This window comes from Pecten maximus, chromosome 6, assembly GCF_902652985.1.
Source record: "Pecten maximus chromosome 6, xPecMax1.1, whole genome shotgun sequence".
NCBI classification, from domain to species: Eukaryota; Metazoa; Mollusca; class Bivalvia; order Pectinida; family Pectinidae; genus Pecten; species Pecten maximus.
Window position 1 is genome coordinate 17,300,420 of NC_047020.1, and position 23,923 is coordinate 17,324,342.

A 23,923-nucleotide genomic window follows, 5' to 3' on the forward strand; every position below is an offset into this window, starting at 1 on the left:
ATGGCGACGGGTGTCAGGGGGTACCAGCAGTCAGTGTCAGCGACGGGTGTCAGGGGGTACCAGCAGTCAGTGTCAGCGACAGGTATCAGGGGGCACCAACATTCAGTGTCATATGGCGACGGGTGTCAGGGGGTACCAGCAGTCAGTGTCAGCGACGGGTGTCAGGGGGTACCAACAGTCAGTGTCAGCGACGGCTGTCAGGGGGCACCAACAGTCAGGGTCATATGGCGACGGGTGTCAGGGGGCATCAACAGTCATGATGCCATGATGCGACGGATGCCAAATATACAACTAGAAAGATCCTTATGGTAAAAGTAGATATTTTTCTCCATTCTACATATGTTAAGTCGACAGATCTTTGTAGTTAAAGTAGATATTTTTCTCCGTTCTATATATGTACAGTACACAGGTGCTTATGGTAAAAATATATATTTTTCTCCATTCTACATTTCTTTGTGATGTTTCCAGTTTGATCTCCACTATGACGAATGACAATATTAGTTACCAATGACAAAAGATAGATAATGAATTAAATTACTTTAAGTGTTCCAAATATTTCTCAAATACATATCTAGTACAGTCTGTGTAACAAAATTATGATATCCATATCTACTCAAAAGGCGAAGAAGTTGTAACTGGTTTGTACTTACTGCTATGAAATAGACTCGTTTTTTTTTATCAAAAAATAATGTGACCAATAGGTTGTCGGACTAGCTCGCTCGGCACATTTGAGATATCCGTTAAGCCGTCAAGTTCCACTCGTTATGGTGTTTTCTCTTGATTTAATTTAGTAAATTGTATTCGTTGTTTCTATGAAATAGATTACTCTGTTGAAGCAGAATTAATGCAAACGGTCCAATGCGAACAAGGTTAACAGGGCTCACGCTGGCGCTTTCTACAGCTGGCGTTGAACTTGCATACCAGACAAGCGTATCCATGACTTAAATCCAGGACTTAAATTCTAATTATCTAAACTAGAGTCGGATAATGACCCAAAAGTCCGGAATTATTAAAACAGATGCATGAATAACAATCATGCAGATTTCTATAGAGCATGTAAGATATTAATGATTAATTTCATCCTTTGGCCAAAACTCTTCAAAGATGATCCCGATTTTCCCAAGTCTGAAAAACAGACTTTGATTTCACTGAGAGGATTAACTGTCTTTTTGATGAAACGCATGTTAGAATTCATGTATACCATTTTACTTTGGTTCACAATTAATCATCCTGTTAATCTTTATCCTTTCTCGTTAAAACAGTTGTATACAAACATTTTTTGTCAACATTGAACTAGGATTTCAACATTTCATTGAACTAGGATTTCAACATTTCAACATGTTCCAAATTTGATTTATTTAACCTATTGGCAATTCTTGCTCCCTTCGATTTCTAAAACTCGCTTTGAACGACTAAAAACGGAACAAAACCAGGTCTGAATCCGTTAACTTTCTGTTATACTCCAGTTCTCTACACTAAGTGGTGCTGGCTAGTTCCAGTCTCGTGCCAGTGCCATAAAGGTGATACTCGACGACTTAGCAGAGCGTGTCCCAGCCATGGCAGATCCAGACAAAACACAGCTACCATCTCACTTTGTATTTAGTTCCCAATCAGTCTCATGCTCCACTGGGTACAAGTGGTGGTCTTTATAAGACTATGACCCCCGATTACTACATCATAATTTTATTTCCAATCTTCATCTTATCATATTATGGGAAACGACCTAAAAGGTTTAATTAATTCTCGCTACACTTCACCTGAATAACGCTGGAGATTTTAAGCGTGAAAAGAAGGGATAATTCGGTTGAGCGTGTTTTCAGTATGGCGATGGATTTGCCACAGCCATAAACAAATAGGAGTTGATAGTCGATACACTGAGGTAAAAGGGGCATGGTCGTGTCACCTGCCCCCGATACCACCTGTGAGGGATCTGTGTTAGCTCCCTTCAGCCCAGTGCCATCCCCGTGGTCAATGTCTCCTAATCCCCGACTTTAACATGTATAAAAGCAATAGAGACCGGCTTGGGTACATTTACATGGAACATTACATGTCAGTTGAAGCATGTCAATTTTCAATATGTTAAATGCATAACGGCGCAGAAGGGTTCTAATACAATCTGCTTACTACAGCTAATATACGCAGTTAACGAAATGCGACTTCTCTTTATGTGGTCGTGTTTTTTCAGGAATATATTTCAGCGTGAATGGAGTCAATTAATATAGATGCTAACAGGAAGGCATGGACACGGTCCAGCGACCACGTCTCTCGAATATTTTTTTCAATATTTGATAAAAAATTAATTTGATTTCTGCATGTGTTCGAATAAAAAGTATACAACTACAAATGTTGTTTTGTTTTGACAGTGTTTTTACTCAGAACAAATTGGTGGAATCTAAATTATCTAGTCTTGTTTGAGATGCTGAACGTGCCTCACATGTGCCAGACGTTAACGTCAACCTGTATGTAAATATCTGGCCGTTTAATGTTCGACTGCGATATCCATTTCTCTTTACACTACACAGCGGCAGCAACAATGCGTATTATTTGATTTAACACGAATGAATACTAATTCTCTTCTTTGAAAAAAGTCTTTCTTGGCATAAACTGTAATTAATTCTTTTAAGAAGAAATAAAAAATGTAAAATGATTTTTTTACCGTTTGAATTCTTACGAAGAGGCATTCTGCGTTATGTGACATTCTGAATTTTATGACAGTGATATAATCTTTTGATAACTTTTTACAAAATCAAAAGCATTTCTGTTCTTTAAAAATTTGATGACTTTTAAGATCGCAATACGTGACATTTGCATTTCATAGTTTATGGTGTTGATAATTTCTTATTGTGTTACGGATATTGTTTGTTTGTTACGGAGGCCGATTCGCTCCTTACGATGTTTATAGCTTTAAATAATTTCCATTCCCGAGTTGCCGACGACAAAAATGTAATCTGCTTGCAGGTTACGGGCGTATTTACATTGACCGCACAAGGGGGGACCCACGGGCTAATATGGGGACTGCAATAACGCCACGTCCTGTGGTAATGTTACAATATCTTACAGCAGTACCCCTATCTAACTCGGCAAACAGGCCAACAAACTAGCCTGTCAAATCAATGGCCCCAGGTGAAAGACTCGTGACACAACACAAGGAGACTGATCAAGCCTTATTTTTTATCCATTTAATTTCTTTTCATAAGAAAAAAAACCCGAAAGTAAAAGACAATAGAGAATGAGCGAGGGCAGTTCAGTGAATACTAACACAGGGAAACTAATGACTTTTCGATAGAGGACAGTATCATGAAAAGAAATATAATCCTACTTTAAAGTTTTATTGCAGCAAATCCCCCGCCTGTAAACGGGCCCGACTGTATCTTGTCTCCGGAATGTTTACTGTCGGACGGGACTCAGGTTTATGGGTAAACAGGATGGTATGACATGGAACCTTCAGGTACGTAATGTGTACTGTCGTGTTTTAATATCTCAATATCGGACATTTCACTGGGTATATAATTAACCCGAGTGTATGTAGGCCCCACGAGCGATCTGTGATATACGGGGTGGAATAATAATGCTGCGGCAGGTTTTATATGTAAATATGGGGTATTCTACATTACCAGGGGATCTAGGTGTCACATGTAAGATGATGAAACGCCTTACCTGTGATTTATCTTAATTAATCGGCGCGATACACCTGGCGTACGACAATGATGGCGAATTACAGGGCACAATTCCTTCCGTGGTATAGTGTTGGAGCATTGATACCTTCAATTTTCTCCTATTTTACACAAAACTATTTCAGTTTTAGCCGGAGTATTCTACAAGGTTAAAGGACGACTGCATTGTGTAACATGGAAACATCTGAGGATTACATGTAGATGAGAGGGGTGTAGGAGGTTCAATACTTCCCGCAAACGAATATCAATCACAAACGCACACACACACTTACACACAAATAACATTATGTCAGCAGTGAGCAGAAGTTTGGAGGTATAGCATAATTTTTACATCAAGTGTGCTGCTAATTTGCTCGTTTAAAGTATTTCGGGAGTTGACCGTTTGTATTGGCGACAATAGAACGTAGGTCTATTTAACGATCACTACAGACACAAGGAGAGGGCTATGAATTACAGACACCCTCCGATACTACAAGCTAACGACTAATATAGCTTTATCCTTCAATAACTTCTGGATATCTTCTGCATGCTTCTCGCGTCATAAAATTGTCATTGTCGCTCCCGCCCGGCTAAACAGTATGATTGGTATAGTCTCTTCGAGGCCTATCAAACCCGCATCTCTCTCTATTCTAAAGCAGTTTTACAAACCTCGCTTTGATAACAAGTTAAATGTGTTTTTGATGAAAATAATGTATTTTCTATGATTTTAATATACCGGTTGATTTAAATGGCAAAACTCACACGCATGTTCACAGCCCTCTCTTCACAGGAACGAGGTAGTATGTTTTATATTGATAATCTCCTCTAGTCTGAACTTCAAACATTTGTCTCTTCGCACGCTTAAGCTAACAGGTTTACGTAACATACGTTATTGTACTTTTCCATATTATGATATGCTTACAGTGTAAAAAATCTTACATAAAACAGCATTAACACAACAATTAAAAGGTGATAGAGGAACAGCCCTGAGATTCTCACCTAGACACAAGGAGATGTATGGGAGATACCGGTATTATGGGTAAACCTTTGCCGCGGAATCCACTAGATGGCTCTCCGAGTCACATGCACTCTTGAAACGCGCATGGGAACTTATGACGTGACGACACTACTGGTCAGCCGCGGACTGAGTTTCCGAAACGTATCTAGGAAAAAGTCAACATATAATTGTGTTAATTAATTACTTACATATATTTAACGACTTATTTTGTTAATTTACATTTCCATGTTGCCAATAAAAATGTATTAAATCACTAACTTCATTCATAGGCTTATCGTAAATGGTCTTGATGATGAATTCAAATTTTCAGTTTGGGTTTCTTTAAATTTCTTTCTAGACTGCCTGATATATATTTTGATTGTCTGTTAATTGTAATTAGCCAAATATGGTGTTTGTTATTAATTAAAATGCACGACTACCCCCTTTTGACCGTACAGAATTGATCAGAAATGGTACAGATAGGATGCAGTACCACTGTCTGAACAAGTCGTTTCGGTAGTATTTTAACCGACAATTGTATAACGGGTCTTTCAACATATTACTACGATGCTATTGTCTCCATTGTTTACTTTATAAAACAGTTTGGTATAAACAAAAGACATAATTCTAATAATTTTAAATAATGATGTATCCCTTCGTCGAGACATTTTGAGGTAATAAACACTCCCCAGCCCTATACTACGCCGACAAGCCTTGAAGCGTTATGCATCCTTTTCAATGAATGAACACAAAGCCTCATTCTAATGTTAATCAGGACTTGACGCACCGGATGTTTATGTTATTTTGACTCGCAAAGAAAGACGGGAAGGCTAAAGTTTCAAAGTTTTACCGCCAAAACGTCAGATTTCTAGATGCAAATGTTATTTACTTCATATTTCCTGTACCTTTTGATGAAATAAGACGAAAATTGACAGAATGGTAGGGTAAACATACGGCTTTCAGCACGCTGATCCTCGGAGCAGGTGTTCGTCTGGTTGGCTGGGAGGCGAGCGTGACGCATAAGGGAACGAACTATTGCAATTTCATCAAACTTTCGAAAACTTTTAAAAAGTTTTCTAAAGTGATTATTTTTGTCATTTCATCTGCTTTACAAATATCTAGGGGCTAATTGAAATGTCTGGAAACAGTTGTGTTGATTTTTTATTACCAACACAAAGGAAAATTTTTCATAGCGGCGTTGCGCAACGTTTTTAATTCGAATTGAACAGAATTTTTTCTGCGGGCGCAATCGTTTAAATGAGAATGAAACTGACGTGTAAGTAGATAGATTTTTTGAAATGCACTTAAAACCCTGTTAATGTTAGTTACATTTATCATTGCACAACAACAGGCCTATTACGTGAACAACTCCGCGACACAGGGGTGAGGGCTACTACACATTCATTTTCAAAGTCATCTCGAAAGTTGAAATTTCAACATCTGTTTGACAAAGAGAGCCTGAAAGCCTTGCAGAAATCTATCGTATAGCAGGGCTTATTATGTGAATAATTATATCATAGAGGAGCCTAAGTAAACCTCAGTCTCTCCTTAAAGCCTTTTATATTCCATAACAACCCATTCCAAACCAAGTACCATGAATAATTCATATTTAGATATTTGGCCAGGGGCACGGGCTATCCTTTTGGAAACTGAAAAAAAACAGAAGTTGGTTCTTGAATGCATTCGATAGCGTCGCAAGTGCGACGATTTGTTCAGATCACGTAATAACAAATTAAAATCGAGCAGACACTTTCATTATTTCATTTTTGTCAACGTAGGGGTCCTAAACCAGTACAGCTCTTCTATCATAAACCATCATGGAGGAGTGTTTTTATCTAGGTGTGGATCGGTTAGCCAGCCTGCATCTGTCTCCTCATATGTATCCTGCCCTGGCAGGTGATTGCAAATGGACCCAAAAAATGATTTCAATTCTTTAAAAACATAACTCTATGTCCTGACAGAATAGCGAATGCGCGTGCAGTTTTCTAAAGACTGACTTTATGCCCATGATTGTGGCTTAAGGTAACATTACATACAAATTACTCAGCGGTCGCTCTTGTGCTGGTAAGTGTGCTTAATTACAAAGAAAATAGAGTGTTCTGGGTGTGAATCGGCACACACACTTCTGTTTCTCTTGTCGGCGACACACGTGCATCCAACGTAAGCAGGAATCCATGCCCACGTGCCAACCCCCTAACTGCAGCTTCGTGTTCCTTATTCATATTCTAATTGTTCATGAAATCTTTATTTCCACCAAATTGATCAGTTGTATTGTGAAGAATGAAATAATCATCTCCTGATTACGTCAAGTTAATTAAAATTTGACTTTCTAATTGGATAGAGGATGGAAAGGCGACTTTTGCAGAAAAACAGCGAACAAACTTTTCATCATTTTACTAAAGTTTAATACGCTCTCGCTAGCACCATCTGCCGAGGCCGACAGAAAATAACATGTTAATTGTTCTTTGTTGGGGAAGAATTGTTAGTTTTCTTTACAAAAATCACAATGCGACTCTGAAGACCAAAGTTTCCATAAGCGTCTTGCTCTTCGGAACGTTGGCTGCATCGAGAACCACCCCACCCTCGCAAAAAGGGCCGTTTTCACGCTGTTGTGGCGCAAACAGCGCCGTCGTTTAAAGACCGAAAAATTAGTAGATGGAGAGAAAGTTTTCAAGTTGAAGTTTAACCAATCGTTAAGGGGTGTGATCTAACGACTATTACGGTAATGAGTTACGAACTGGGAGGCTGGACGAAGTCAGAAGCGAAGTAACAAAAAGCTCAAACCTCTGACAATCCCAACTCTCCCAGAAGCTTGAATCACGTTCTCCTTCATAAATCCAATGCGCCCACCACGACAAAGACCACAGATCACCTTTCCTGGCTCAGAATCATATCTATAATAAAAATCTGTTGCAATACATTTGGAATTAGGTAATCACAATTAACTTGTGGAACATATTTGTCATAGACAATAAAGGCCCAATGTACTTTTATGAGCTCGTTGAATGATGTCGAATCAAGATGTAATCAAAATTGGTCGAATAAATTTAGCCGAATTATTGTCCCAACTAAACAATTACGTGCTTCAAATAGCTCATAGTCGATGCAATTAGGGGATAAAGGTTTTATGAGGCTTGCCGAATAAAGGATGAAGGCATACGTATCGGGACGGTCCACCTCGTTCGTATTGACAAAAAAATTAAAAGCAGATTTCGGCGCACCTGATTGAAAATCCAAAACCTCGGCTTGTTTCTCGTTAGAACTGTGTTCCATTGGAGGAAATTACCCTCTCTACAGTTACATGCTTCACTTAGTTTTTGATTGTCGATATTTTAACAAATAATGTAATTTCTCCAATCATTATCATGCTGCAGCGCTGGGAACCTCGACGAGGATGCAACTGAGTTGTGTGTTTCCTGAACAAAATGAAACCTAATTGGCCTTAAAGGCATCTGATTTAAGAACATTTGGTCATCCATAATTTTCAACAAGACACAAACAGAATGCACATGTGAAATAAATCCGATTCCATTCTGTTGTGGTGAAGCTGTTCCGGGTGTTTTTACCGCCACGACATTTTGTTCTGATTTATCAGATCTGGTGGTGAGAAATGGTTTTGTATTCACCGCCACGCGCAACTTCCGGTGTCAGAAATGTTCCCTGGAGCCTCGACCTGCGGTTTGTTAGCTATCTTCATGATTTATATCGCATGTTTTATACCATTCACTCCTTTATGACATGTTTTCCTCTATCAAAGTCAGATTTATTTGAAACTGCAATTTGTAATATGTTCCCCGATCGGCCATAGAATCAAAATCATGGAGAAGTGTGTTCCAGGCCAGCATCACTGGTACTGAGATAAAAATGACATTATTATCAGGTTTCAAAAACATGCAAGCTATGTCTGATGATTATACACAGTGTTCATTTTAATTCCATTATCAACGTTTCTGTAGTCTTCATAAAAGACATGTCTTATAAGGTCCGATTATCTCATATTCATATAGAAAAATGAAAACATTTGTTAACAAATCACCTGTATGCTACTTTGTGGATCAAAGAGCAATTTCAATTTTCAGTGAAATAATCCAAATAAGTAACTCATTTTCTGAAAAGTTTGAGAATGTTAGATAATGTTACAGATAGGCAAATAGTCTTTCCAAAGTATATATTGGTGGAATAAGATTGATACATGTTATCTATGGTTCTTGATTACATGTTTATGTCTCGTGTACTCATGTATGGCGTCTGTATCAAAACATATCGTGTTATATCTTAGTCATGTGTGTGACTTAAAGTACCTTCGCAACATTTGAAGGTCAAAGGTCAAACAACAAATGTCAAAAGTAAAGATTTGAAGTACCATAATACGAATGCGTGGAAACGAAGTAGACTATTTTGATAAAACATATATATATCTTTGTTAAACTTTCAACAAGTTGTTCATTACATTAATTCAAATAAACTTTTGTATGATTACTTTTCGTTAACAACGCTGAAAAGTAAAGGCAATATTCATGAGGTCAAAGGTCAAGGCCACATGCTTGAAAGAAGTTTTCGTATTGTTTTTCCATCACAATTAATGAAAGCGAATAAAAGGTTAAAGGACATACTGTAAAATGTAAATAGTTAAGGAAGTGATTGTTGAATAAGCCAAGGTTAAGACTAAGGTCAAGGTCAGTCCTGAAAGGTCGTAACTATACTTGCGCACAGTTGCTGTTCTTATTACATACTTCGTGATGAAGCAACCGCAATAACAACATATTCGACTGAAAAAAAAACAACAAAAAAACCAAAAACAAAAAACAAAAAAACAAACAAAAAAACAACAACAAAAAAGCAAAAATAAAATAAAACAAACAAACATTCCTTTACGCATCCTATGTGAAGGTAAACCATTTATAAGGAATTGACGCTCTACAGTTTATCGTCCGGCTTAGCGAATTTCCGTCATATACATATTAAACAGTGTGTAAGGCGTTAGCTGTAAATACATGTATGCATTATTTAACTTAAATATTATTTATTTTGTCAGGATGTTTATATTCAATATTGATAAAAACACTTGTTATTTCTAATGTGTCTATTCTTGAACAGGGGACCAACATTTTTAATCATCGTTACTCTTACAATAGAAACTCTTTAATCTGAGACAGAAGCATTCGGACAGAAGTCTTGGATTAAAATACAAAATTACCAACATGTTGTAGTGATGTCTGAGAGTTAATACGTAAGTTTAAAATGTACGTATTTGCTGGGTAATGGTAGCATTCAAAAAGTACAAGGGAATGAGACCAGGCGCTCCAAAATGGTAAGCGTCTTCGATTTTATGTCTGCAACACTTGTTCAATCTATTTAATGCCACGTTCACAAAAAGAAAACACGATAAGTGACTACAGGACCTCGAGGTACATGCATATTAACGAACATCAAAGTCAACATACTTTATATATCGATCATTAAGAAATATAATTTTATACAATACGATCTTGCTGTCGACCATGTCCTTTTGTGTCCATCACATGTATCTCTCGCAATGTTGTATTTCCCGTCAGCAGGCGACATCTAGCACAGAAATTCCAATGTTTTTGAACAAGTTTTTGGGAATCGAATCAGCTTTGATAACAGAGTAGGCTGAGAAAGCAGGCATATTACTATCTGGAAATGGAAGTTTGCAATATTCAGGACATTGACATCATAACGTTTAATGTAAAGCTTAGACGGAAGGGAACCCTATTGATTAGATTCTTAGAAAAGGTCAGATACTAATGGTAACTCATGTAGTCAAAGTGTGTTGTATCCTAGATTCCAAGGTCTTCAGGGTAAACAATCTACATAGTTAACGATTTTTTCTTATTCGATTGCATCACATCATCATTACATTTACAGACGAAATTTGAAGACTCAACAATACGTGTTCTGTTAAGGTCTTAGTGAAAATCATACGAAAAGGAGTCGTCCATGAGTAGACTTTCCCCCAAAGGGCATGGCAATAGTCCGTTATATGATATATCATCGAACGGAACAAACTGGAAATGCAATCTTTTCACGATCTCATGCTCGGTATATTTGATATTTGCCTCACTAATTCACGAAATGTTTGGTTTGGTTTGGTTTATTTTGTTTAACGTCCTATTAACAGCTAAGGTCATTTAAGGACGGCCTGCTGTGCGTGCGACATGCATGCGTGTATTGAGTGCGTATGTGTGTTTTGGGAGGCTGCGGTATGTGTTAAGTCTCCTTGTGATAGGCCGAACTTTTGCCGATTTATAGTGCTACCTCACTGAAGCATACTGCCGAAGACACCCAGCAGCACACCCCACCCGGTCACATTATACTCACGAAATCAGTTGCAGTATGATTCATAATCATATACTACGATTTACTTGAATTGTATTTGTTCGCCTTTCTTCGAAAATGAACCTCTTAAAACAAAAGGCAATCCTTAGGTTTGGAATAGGCTATGGTAGTGCAGAGAGTGGAAAATTAAACTGTTATTATAGAAAATAGGATTTTAATTAGCAGATGTTTCCGACTGGTTTAAATCCTTTTGGAGTCCTACAAACTCGACATTCGGTTAGTGTTACTTTTGTACCACTTGATTAAGTACTGTATGTACTATGTTAGTAAGATATTCCGAAAAGTTGGCGAAAGAGCCGAGCAAGCAATAAAACGTTTTCTAAGGAGTTGGGTGAAATTTAGAAATCCAATATAAACAAGACAAGTCTTGTCTTAGTAGTTAACAAGTTACCTGGAAGATTGAAATATTGAAGTATGATTAGTATTTTCTATTTAGAATAAAATATCAAATGTGTTTCCATGGTTTCCTATCTAAAATAATAATAAAGTTTTTCAAAATCTCTACCTGCAGTCTCAACTGTGTACTTGTCATGTAATATCATATAGTCTGACTTGTCAAAATAAATGACGTCATAACATGCTTCCTAGAGCAAACACAGTAAGAAAGTATTGCGTAGACCTTGGTAATTAATTTTCAGTTTATAATAACATCGACCTTGACTTAAACAAAATGAGCCGCAATAGCTCTGTCGGCCACGCAACCTTAAGATGAAGGTCCGATGAACGTGGTTCGATTCTCCCTTCCCGTGGCAGTTTGTGTTTCTTGGGAAGCTGAGAAATATACCGCTCTGTGTTGTCTTGTGTCTGTGTTAATCTTGTCCTTGGACACGACACTTTACCCTAATTGCTCTGTATGGCATTCGACTGGCCTCCTACATGTTGTTGTTCAGTAAGGTAGTCACCAACTACTACAAGGAGATCGCGCCTTAACATTACTCAGGCTGTTTACGAGGCGGTAAAGCTAACAAACAAACAAACAAACAAATCAGCCAAAATGTTTACCTTGAAATTGATGTTTAGTTAAAAGGTCTGTATGAAGCTTGATTTGAAGCGATCGAAATGAAATTTCAGTCATTTCTGGAGACAGTTCCGTATACATAATAGTAGTCACCCACGGTACATTGTATCAAACGGGAACATTTATTTGGACAACAACAGCATTGATGGAGATGAAGAAAACACACGTACGTCACATTTTCATTTGGTATATGTCTCCATCACTACATATCTAAACAGTCCATCAGGTGATGGTATCATCAACATTATATCAGGTCATGAAACCGTGGACAGTCCATCATATGATGATATCATCAACAGTCCATCAGGTGATGATATCATCAACAGTCCATCAGGTGATGGTATCATAAACAGTCCATCCGGTGATGGTATCATCAACAGTCCATCAAGTGATGGTATCATCAGCAGCCCATCAGGTGATGGTATCATTCACAGTCCATCAGGTGATGGTATCATCCACAGTCCATCACGTGATAATATCATCAACAGTCCATTAGGTGATGATATCAACAACAGTCCATCAAGTCATGATATCAACAGTTTATCAGGTGATGGAATCATTCAACAGTCCATAAGGTGATGATATCATCAACAGTCCATCAAGTGCTGGTATCGTCAATAGTCCATCAAGTGATGGTATAGTCAATAGTCCATCAAGAAATGATATCAACAGTCCATTAGGTAATGGTATCATCAATAATTCAACATGTGATGATATCATCAACAGTCCATCAGGTGATGGAATTATCAACAGTCCATCATGTGATGAGATCATCAACGGTCCATCAGGTGATGATATCATCAACAGTCCATCTAGAGATAATCTCATCAACAGTCCAACATGTAATGGAATCTTCAACAGTTGATCAGGTGATGATATCATCAACAGTCCATTAAGTGATGGAATCATCAACAGTCCATCAGGTAATGATATTGTCAACAGTCCTTCAAGTGATGGTATCATCAACAGTCCATCAAGTGATGGTATCATCAACAGTCAATCAAGTGATAGAATCATCAACAGTCCATTAGGTGATGATATCATCAACAGTCCATCAAGTGATGGTATCGTCAACAGTTCATCAGACAATGATATCAACAGTCCATCAAATGATGGAATCATCAACAGTTCATCAGGTGATGATATCAACAGTCCATCAAGTGATGGAATCATCAACAGTCCATCAGGTGATGATATCAACAGTCCATCAAGTGATGGAATCATCAACAGTCCATCAGGTGATGATATCAGCAGTCCATCAGGTGATGGAATCATCAACCGTCCATCAGGTAATGGTATCGTCAACAGTTCATCCGGGAATGTTATCATTAGCATTCCATCAGGTGATGAAATCATCAACAGTCCATCCGGTGATGATATTATCAACATTCCATCATGTGATGATATCATAAATAGTCCATCAGGTGATGGTATCATCCACAGTCCATCAGGTGATGATATTATCAACAGTCCATCACGTGATGATATCATCAACAGTCTATCATGTGATGATATTATCAACAATCCATCAGGTGATGGTATCATCAACAGTCCATCAAGTGATGGTATCATCAACAGTCCATCAGGTGATGGAATCATCAACAGTCCATCAGGTGATGGTATCGTCAACAGTCCATCAAGTGATGGTATCATCAACAGTCCATCAGGTGATGGTATCGTCAACAGTCCATCAGGTGATGATATTATCATCAGTCCATCAGGTGATGGTATCATCAACAGTCCACCAGGTTATGAAATCATCATCAGTCCATCAGGTGATGGTATCATAAACAGTCCATCAGGTGATGGTATCATAAACAGTCCATCAGGTGATGATATCATCAACAGTCCATCAGGTGATGGTATTGTCAACAGTCCATCATGTGATGATATCATCAACAGTCCATCAGGTGATGATATCATCAACAAGTCCATCAAGTGATGATATCATCAACAGTCCATCAGGTGATGGTATTATCAACAGTCCATCAGGTGATGGTATCGTCAACAGTCCATCAAGTGATGGTATCATCAACAGTCCATCAAGTGATGGTATCATCAACAGTCCATCAAGTGATGGTATCGTCAACAGTCCATCAGGTGATGATATCATCAACAAGTCCATCAAGTGATGGTATCATAAACAGTCCATCAGGTGATGGTATCGTCAACAGTCCATCAGGTGATGGTATCGTCAACAGTCCATCAGGTGATGGTATCGTCAACAGTCCATCAAGTGATGGTATCATAAACAGTCCATCATGTGATGGTATCGTCAACAGTTCATCCGGGAATGTTATCATTAGCATTCCATCAAGTGATGGAATCATCAACAGTCCATCAGGTGATGGTATCATCAACAGTCCACCAGGTTATGAAATCATCATCAGTCCATCAGGTGATGGTATCATAAACAGTCCATCAGGTGATGGTATCATAAACAGTCCATCAGGTGATGATATCATCAACAGTCCATCAGGTGATGGTATTGTCAACAGTCCATCATGTGATGATATCATCAACAGTCCATCAGGTGATGATATCATCAACAAGTCCATCAAGTGATGATATCATCAACAGTCCATCAGGTGATGGTATTATCAACAGTCCATCAGGTGATGGTATCGTCAACAGTCCATCAAGTGATGGTATCATCAACAGTCCATCAAGTGATGGTATCATCAACAGTCCATCAAGTGATGGTATCGTCAACAGTCCATCAGGTGATGATATCATCAACAAGTCCATCAAGTGATGGTATCATAAACAGTCCATCAGGTGATGGTATCGTCAACAGTCCATCAGGTGATGGTATCGTCAACAGTCCATCAGGTGATGGTATCGTCAACAGTCCATCAAGTGATGGTATCATAAACAGTCCATCATGTGATGGTATCGTCAACAGTTCATCCGGGAATGTTATCATTAGCATTCCATCAAGTGATGGAATCATCAACAGTCCATCAGGTGATGGTATCATCAACAGTCCATAAGGTGATGGAATCATCAACAGTCCATCAAGTGATGGTATCGTCAACAGTCCATCAGGTAATGGTATCGTCAACAGTTCATCAAGTGATGGTATCATCAACAGTCCATCAAGTGATGGTATCGTCAACAGTCCATCAAGTGATGGTATCGTCAACAGTCCATCAAGTGATGGTATCAACAACCGTCCATCAGGTAATGGTATCGTCAACAGTTCATCCGGGAATGTTATCATTATTATTCCATAAGGTGATGGAATCATCAACAGTCCATCCGGTGATGATATTATCAACAGTCCATCAGGTGATGATATCATCAACACTCTATCATGTGATGATATCATCAACAGTCCATCAAGTGATGGTATCACCAACAGTCCATCAAGTGATGGAATCATCAACCGTCCATCAGGTAATGGTATCACCAACAGTCAATCCGGTGATGATATTATCAACAGTCCATCAGGTGATGGTATCGTCAACAGTCCATCAGGTGATGATATCATCAACAGTCCATCAGGTGATGGTATCGTCAATAGTCCATCAAGTGACGGTATCAACAACAGTCCATCAAGTGATGGTATCGGCAACCGTCCATCAGGTAAAGGTATCGTCAACAGTTCATCCGGGAATGTTATCATTAGCATTCCATCAAGTGATAATATCATCAACAGTCCATCAGATGGTGGTATCATCAACAGTCCATCAGGTGATGGTATCATCAACAGTCCATCAGGTGATGGTATTATCAACAGTCCATCAAGTGATGGTATCATCAACAGTCCATCAAGTGATGGTATCATCAACAGTCCATCAAGTGATGGTATCGTCAACAGTCCATCAGGTGATGATATCATCAACAAGTCCATCAAGTGATGGTATCATAAACAGTCCATCAGGTGATGGTATCGTCAACAGTCCATCAGGTGATGGTATCGTCAACAGTCCATCAGGTGATGGTATCGTCAACAGTCCATCAAGTGATGGTATCATAAACAGTCCATCATGTGATGGTATCGTCAACAGTTCATCCGGGAATGTTATCATTAGCATTCCATCAAGTGATGGAATCATCAACAGTCCATCAGGTGATGGTATCATCAACAGTCCATAAGGTGATGGAATCATCAACAGTCCATCAAGTGATGGTATCGTCAACAGTCCATCAGGTAATGGTATCGTCAACAGTTCATCAAGTGATGGTATCATCAACAGTCCATCAAGTGATGGTATCGTCAACAGTCCATCAAGTGATGGTATCGTCAACAGTCCATCAAGTGATGGTATCAACAACCGTCCATCAGTTAATGGTATCGTCAGCAGTTCATCCGGGAATGTTATCATTATTATTCCATAAGGTGATGGAATCATCAACAGTCCATCCGGTGATGATATTATCAACAGTCCATCAGGTGATGATATCATCAACACTCTATCATGTGATGATATCATCAACAGTCCATCAAGTGATGGTATCACCAACAGTCCATCAAGTAATGGAATCATCAACCGTCCATCAGGTAATGGTATCACCAACAGTCCATCCGGTGATGATATTATCAACAGTCCATCAGGTGATGATATCATCAACAGTCCATCAGGTGATGGTATCGTCAACAGTCCATCAAGTGATGGTATCGGCAACCGTCCATCAGGTAAAGGTATCGTCAACAGTTCATCCGGGAATGTTATCATTAGCATTCCATCAAGTGATAATATCATCAACAGTCCATCAGATGGTGGTATCATCAACAGTCCATCAGGTGATGGTATCATCAACAGTCCATCAGGTGATGGTATTATCAACAGTCCATCAGGTGATGGAATCATCAACAGTCCATCACGTGATGATATCAACAGTCCATGAACAAATTACACCGTCAACAGTCCATCGGGTAATGGTATCGTCAACAGTCCATCCGGTGATGATATTATCAACAGTCCATCAGGTGATGATGTCATCAACAGTCTATCATGTGATGATATTATCAACAGTCCATCATGTGATGATATCATAAATAGTCCATCAGGTGATGGTATCATCCACAGTCCATCAGGTGATGGTATCATCAATAGTCCATCAAGTGATGGAATCATCAACAATCCAGCAAATAATGGTATCGTCAACAGTCCAGCAAGTAATGATATCAACAGTCCATTAGGTGATCGAATGATCAACAGTCCATTAGATGATGATATCATCAACAGTCCATCAAGTGATGGTATCGTCAAAAGTCCATCATGTGATGATATTATCAACAGTCCATCATGTGATGAGATCATCAACAGTCCATCAAGTGATGGTATCGTCAACAGTCCATCAGGTGATGGTATTATCAACAGTCCATCAGTTGATGATATCATCAACAGTCCATCAGGTGATGGTATCGTCAACAGTCCATCAGGTGATGGTATTATCAACAGTCCATCAGTTGATGATATCATCAACAGTCCATCAAGAGATGATATCATCAACAGTCCATCATGTGATGGAATCATCAAGAGTCCATCATGTGACGGTATCATCAACAGTCCATCATGTGATGGTATCGTCAACAGTCCATCAGGTGATGGTATCATCAAAAGTCCATCAGGTGATGATATCATCAACAGTCCATCAAGTGATGGTATCGTCAACAGTCCATCAGGTGATGGTATCGTCAACAGTCCATCAGGTGATGGTATCATCAACAGTCCATCAAGTGATAATATCATCAACAGTCCATCAAGAGATGATAGCATCGACAGTCCATCAAGTGATGGTATCATCAACAATCCATAATGTGATTGTATCATCAACAGTCCATCAGGTGATGATATCGTCAATAGTCCATCAGGTGATAATATCATCAACAGTCCATCAGGTGATGATATCATCAACAGCCCATCGGGTGATGGTATCAGTAATAGTCCATCAAGTGATGGAATCATCAACAGTCCATTAGGTGATGATATCATCAACAGTCCATCATGTGATGATATCATCAACAGTCCATCAGGTGATGGTATTTTCAACAGTCCATCAGTTGATGGTATTATCAACAGTCCATAAGGTGATGAGATCATCAACAGTCCATCAGGTGAATATATCATCAACAAGTCCATCAAGAGATAATATCATCAATAGTCCATCCAGTGATGGAATCATCAACAGTCCATAAGGTAATGATATTGTCAAAAGTCCTTCAAGTGATGGTATCATCAACAGTTCATCAGGTGATGCTATCATCAACAAGTCCCATCAAGTGATGATATCGACAGTCCATCAGGTGATTGAATCATCAACAGTCCATCAAGTGATAGTATTATCAACAGCCCATGAAGTGATTGTATCGGCAACAGTCCATCAAGTGATGATATCAACAGGCCATGAAGGGATGATATCATCAACACTCCATCAGGTGATGGTATCGTCAACAGTCCATCAGGTGATGCTATCATCAAGTCCATCAAGTGATGCTCTCAGTAATAGTCCATCAAGTGATGGAATCATCAACAGTCCATTAGGTGATGATATCATCAACAGTCCATCAAGTGATGGTATCATCAATAGTCCATCAAGAAATGATATCAACAGTCCATCAGGTGATGGTATCATCAATAATCTATCACGTGATGGTATCATCAACAGTCCATCATGTGATGGTATCGTCAACAGTCCATCAGGTGATGGTATCATCAACAGTCCATCAAGTGATGGTATCATCAACAGTCCATCAAGTGATGGTATCGTCAACAGTCCATCAGGTGATGGTATCATCAACAGTCCATCAGGTGATGGTATCGTCAACAGTCCATCAAGTGATGGTATCGTCAACAGTCCATCAGGTGATGGTATCATCAACAGTCCATCAGGTGATGATATCATCAACAGTCCATCAAGTGATGGTATCGTCAACAGTCCATCAGGTGATGGTATCATCAACAGTCCATCAGGTGATGGTATCATCAACAGTCCATCAAGTGATGGTATCGTCAACAGTCCATCAGGTGATGGTATCATCAACAGTCCATCAGGTGATGGTATCGTCAACAGTCCATCAAGTGATGGTATCGTCAACAGTCCATCAGGTGATGGTATCATCAACAGTCCATCAAGTGATAATATCATCAACAGTCCATCAAGAGATGATAGCATCGACAGTCCATCAAGTGATGGTATCATCAACAATCCATAATGTGATTGTATCATCAACAGTCCATCAGGTGATGATATCGTCAACAATCCATCAAGTGATGGTATCGTCAATAGTCCATCACGTGATAATATCATCAACAGCCCATCGGGTGATGGTATCAGTAATAGTCCATCAAGTGATGGAATCATCAACAGTCCATTAGGTGATGATATCATCAACAGTCCATCATGTGATGATATCATCAACAGTCCATCAGGTGATGGTATTTTCAACAGTCCATCAGTTGATGGTATTATCAACAGTCCATAAGGTGATGATATCATCAACAGCCCATCGGGTGATGGTATCAGTAATAGTCCATCAAGTGATGGAATCATCAACAGTCCATCAGGTGAATATATCATCAACAAGTCCATCAAGAGATAATATCATCAATAGTCCATCCAGTGATGGAATCATCAACAGTCCATAAGGTAATGATATTGTCAAAAGTCCTTCAAGTGATGGTATCATCAACAGTTCATCAGGTGATGCTATCATCAACAAGTCCCATCAAGTGATGATATCGACAGTCCATCAGGTGATTGAATCATCAACAGTCCATCAAGTGATAGTATTATCAACAGCCCATGAAGTGATTGTATCGGCAACAGTCCATCAAGTGATGATATCAACAGGCCATGAAGGGATGATATCATCAACACTCCATCAGGTGATGGTATCGTCAACAGTCCATCAGGTGATGCTATCATCAAGTCCATCAAGTGATGCTCTCAGTAATAGTCCATCAAGTGATGGAATCATCAACAGTCCATTAGGTGATGATATCATCAACAGTCCATCAAGTGATGGTATCATCAATAGTCCATCAAGAAATGATATCAACAGTCCATCAGGTGATGGTATCATCAATAATCTATCACGTGATGGTATCATCAACAGTCCATCAGGTAATGATATCATCAACAGTCCATCAAGTGATGTTATCGTCAACAGTCCATCAGGTGATGGTATCGTCAACAGTCCATCGGGTGATGGTATCAGTAATAGTCCATCAAGTGATGGAATCATCAACAGTCCATTAGGTGATGATATCATCAACAGTCCATCAGGTGATGATATCATCAACAGTCCATCAGGTGATGAAATCATCAACAGTCCATCAGGTGATGGTATCATCAACAGTCCATCATGTAATGGAATCATCAACAGTTGATCAAGTGAGGATATCATCAACAGTCCATCATGTGATGAGATCATCAACAGTCCATCAGGTGATGGAATCATCAATAGTCCATCAAGAGATGATATCATCGACAGTCCATCAAGTGATGGTATCATCAACAATCCATCATGTGATTGTATCATCAACAGTCCATCATGTGATAATATCATCAACAGTCCACCAGGTGATAACATCATCAACAGTCCATCATGTGATGGAATCATCAACAGTCCATCATGTGACGGTATCATCAACAGTCCATCATGTGATGGTATCGTCAACAATCCATCAAGTGATGGTATCATCAACAGTCCATCAGGTGATGATATCATCAACAGTCCATCAAGTGATGGTATCATCAACAGTCCATCAAGTGATAATATCATCAACAGTCCATTAAGAGATGATATCATCGACAGTCCATCAAGTGATGGTATCATCAACAATCCATCATGTGATTGTATCATCAACAGTCCATCAGGTGATGATATCGTCAACAATCCATCAAGTGATGGTATCGTCAATAGTCCATCAGTGATGATATCATCAACAGTCCATCGGGTGATAGTATCAGTAATAGTCCATCAAGTGATGGAATCATCAACAGTCCATTAGGTGATGATATCATCAACAGTCCATCATGTGATGATATCATCAACAGTCCATCAGGTGATGGTATTTTCAACAGTCCATCAGTTGATGGTATTATCAACAGTCCATAAGGTGATGAGATCATCAACAGTCCATCAGGTGAATATATCATCAACAAGTCCATCAAGAGATAATATCATCAATAGTCTATCCAGTGATGGAATCATCAACAGTCACTAAGGTAATGATATTGTCAACAGTCTTTCAAGTGATGGTATCATCAACAGTTCATCAGGTGATGCTATCATCAACAAGTCCCATCAAGTGATGATATCGACAGTCCATCAGGTGATTGAATCATCAACAGTCCATCAAGTGATAGTATTATCAACAGCCCATGAAGTGATTGTATCGGCAACAGTCCATCAAGTGATGATATCAACAGGCCATGAAGGGATGATATCATCAACACTCCATCAGGTGATGGTATCATCAAGTCCATCAAGTGATGCTCTCAGTAATAGTCCATCAAGTGATGGAATCATCAACAGTCCATTAGGTGATGATATCATCAACAGTCCATCAAGTGATGGTATCATCAATAGTCCATCAAGAAATGATATCAACAGTCCATCAGGTGATGGTATCATCAATAATCTATCACGTGATGGTATCATCAACAGTCCATCAGGTAATGATATCATCAACAGTCCATCAAGTGATGTTATCGTCAACAGTCCATCAGGTGATGGTATCGTCAACAGTCCATCGGGTGATGGTATCAGTAATAGTCCATCAAGTGATGGAATCATCAACAGTCCATTAGGTGATGATATCATCAACAGTCCATCAGGTGATGATATCATCAACAGTCCATCAGGTGATGAAATCATCAACAGTCCATCAGGTGATGGTATCATCAACAGTCCATCATGTAATGGAATCATCAACAGTTGATCAAGTGAGGATATCATCAACAGTCCATCATGTGATGAGATCATCAACAGTCCATCAGGTGATGGAATCATCAATAGTCCATCAAGAGATGATATCATCGACAGTCCATCAAGTGATGGTATCATCAACAATCCATCATGTGATTGTATCATCAACAGTCCATCATGTGATAATATCATCAACAGTCCACCAGGTGATAACATCATCAACAGTCCATCATGTGATGGAATCATCAACAGTCCATCATGTGACGGTATCATCAACAGTCCATCATGTGATGGTATCGTCAACAATCCATCAAGTGATGGTATCATCAACAGTCCATCAGGTGATGATATCATCAACAGTCCATCAAGTGATGGTATCATCAACAGTCCATCAAGTGATAATATCATCAACAGTCCATTAAGAGATGATATCATCGACAGTCCATCAAGTGATGGTATCATCAACAATCCATCATGTGATTGTAGCATCAACAGTCCATCAGGTGATGATATCGTCAACAATCCATCAAGTGATGGTATCGTCAATAGTCCATCAGTGATGATATCATCAACAGTCCATCGGGTGATGGTATTTTCAACAGTCCATCAGTTGATGGTATTATCAACAGTCCATCAGGTGATGGTATCGTCAACAGTCCATCGGGTGATAGTATCAGTAATAGTCCATCAAGTGATGGAATCATCAACAGTCCATTAGGTGATGATATCATCAACAGTCCATCATGTGATGATATCATCAACAGTCCATCAGGTGATGGTATTTTCAACAGTCCATCAGTTGATGGTATTATCAACAGTCCATAAGGTGATGATATCATCAACAGTCCATCAGGTAATGGTATCATCAACAGTCCATCAGGTGATGGAATCGTCAACAGTCCATCAGGTGATGATATCATCAAGAGTCCATCACGTGATAATATCATCAACAGTCCATCATGTGATGGAATCATCAACAGTCCAGCAGGTGATAATATCATCAACAGTCCATCATGTGATGATATCATCAACAGTCCATCAAAAAATGATTTCATCAACAGTCCATCATGTGATGGTATCATCAACAGTCCATCATGTGACGGTATCAGCAACAGTCCATCAGGTGATAATATCATCAACAGTCCATCATGTAATGGAATCATCAACAGTTTATCAAGTGAGGATATCATCAACAGTCCATCAGGTGATGATATCATCAACAGTCCATCCAGTGATGGAATCATCAACAGTTCATCAGGTGATGCTATCATCAACAAGTCCCATCAAGTGATGATATCGACAGTCCATCATGTGATTGAATCATCAACAGTCCATCAAGTGATAGTATCATCAACAGCCCATGAAGTGACTGTATCGGCAACAGTCCATCAAGTAATGATATCAACAGTCCATTATATGATGATATCATCAACAGTCCATCAAGTGATGGTATCGTCAAAAGTCCATCATGTGATGATATTATCAACAGTCCATCATGTGATGGTATCGTCAACAGTCCATCAAGTGATGGTATCGTCAAAAGTCCATCATGTGATGATATTATCAACAGTCCATCATGTGATGGTATCGTCAACAGTCCATCAGGTGATGGTGTCATCAACAGTCCACCAAGTGATAATATCATCAACAGTCCATCATGTGATGAAATCATCAACAGTACATCAAGTGATGTATCATCAACAGTCCATCCAGTGATGGAATCATCAACAGTTCATCAGGTGATGCTATCATCAACAAGTCCCATCAAGTGATGATATCGACAGTCCATCATGTGATTGAATCATCAACAGTCCATCAAGTGATAGTATCATCAACAGCCCATGAAGTGACTGTATCGGCAACAGTCCATCAAGTGATGATATCAACAGTCCATGAAGGGATGATATCATCAACACTCCATCAGGTGATGGTATCATCATCAGTCCATCAGGTGATGGTATCATCATCAGTCCATCAGGTGATGCTATCATAAACAAGTCCATCAAGTG

General features: G+C 39.1%; 1 protein-coding gene across 1 annotated transcript; it reads left to right on the forward strand.

The window, feature by feature from the left end:
- On the forward strand, positions 1–23,686 carry LOC117330069 (iron-regulated protein FrpC-like). Its single transcript, XM_033888288.1, has 11 exons — positions 1–308; positions 12,355–12,603; positions 12,917–13,164; positions 15,266–15,427; positions 16,374–16,535; positions 16,965–17,237; positions 18,382–18,681; positions 19,832–20,104; positions 21,416–21,661; positions 23,038–23,191; positions 23,350–23,686. Exons 1-11 carry the CDS (start codon positions 1–3, stop codon positions 23,684–23,686), a joined length of 2,712 nt encoding a protein of 903 aa, XP_033744179.1.
- Positions 23,687–23,923: the final 237 nt, after the last annotated feature.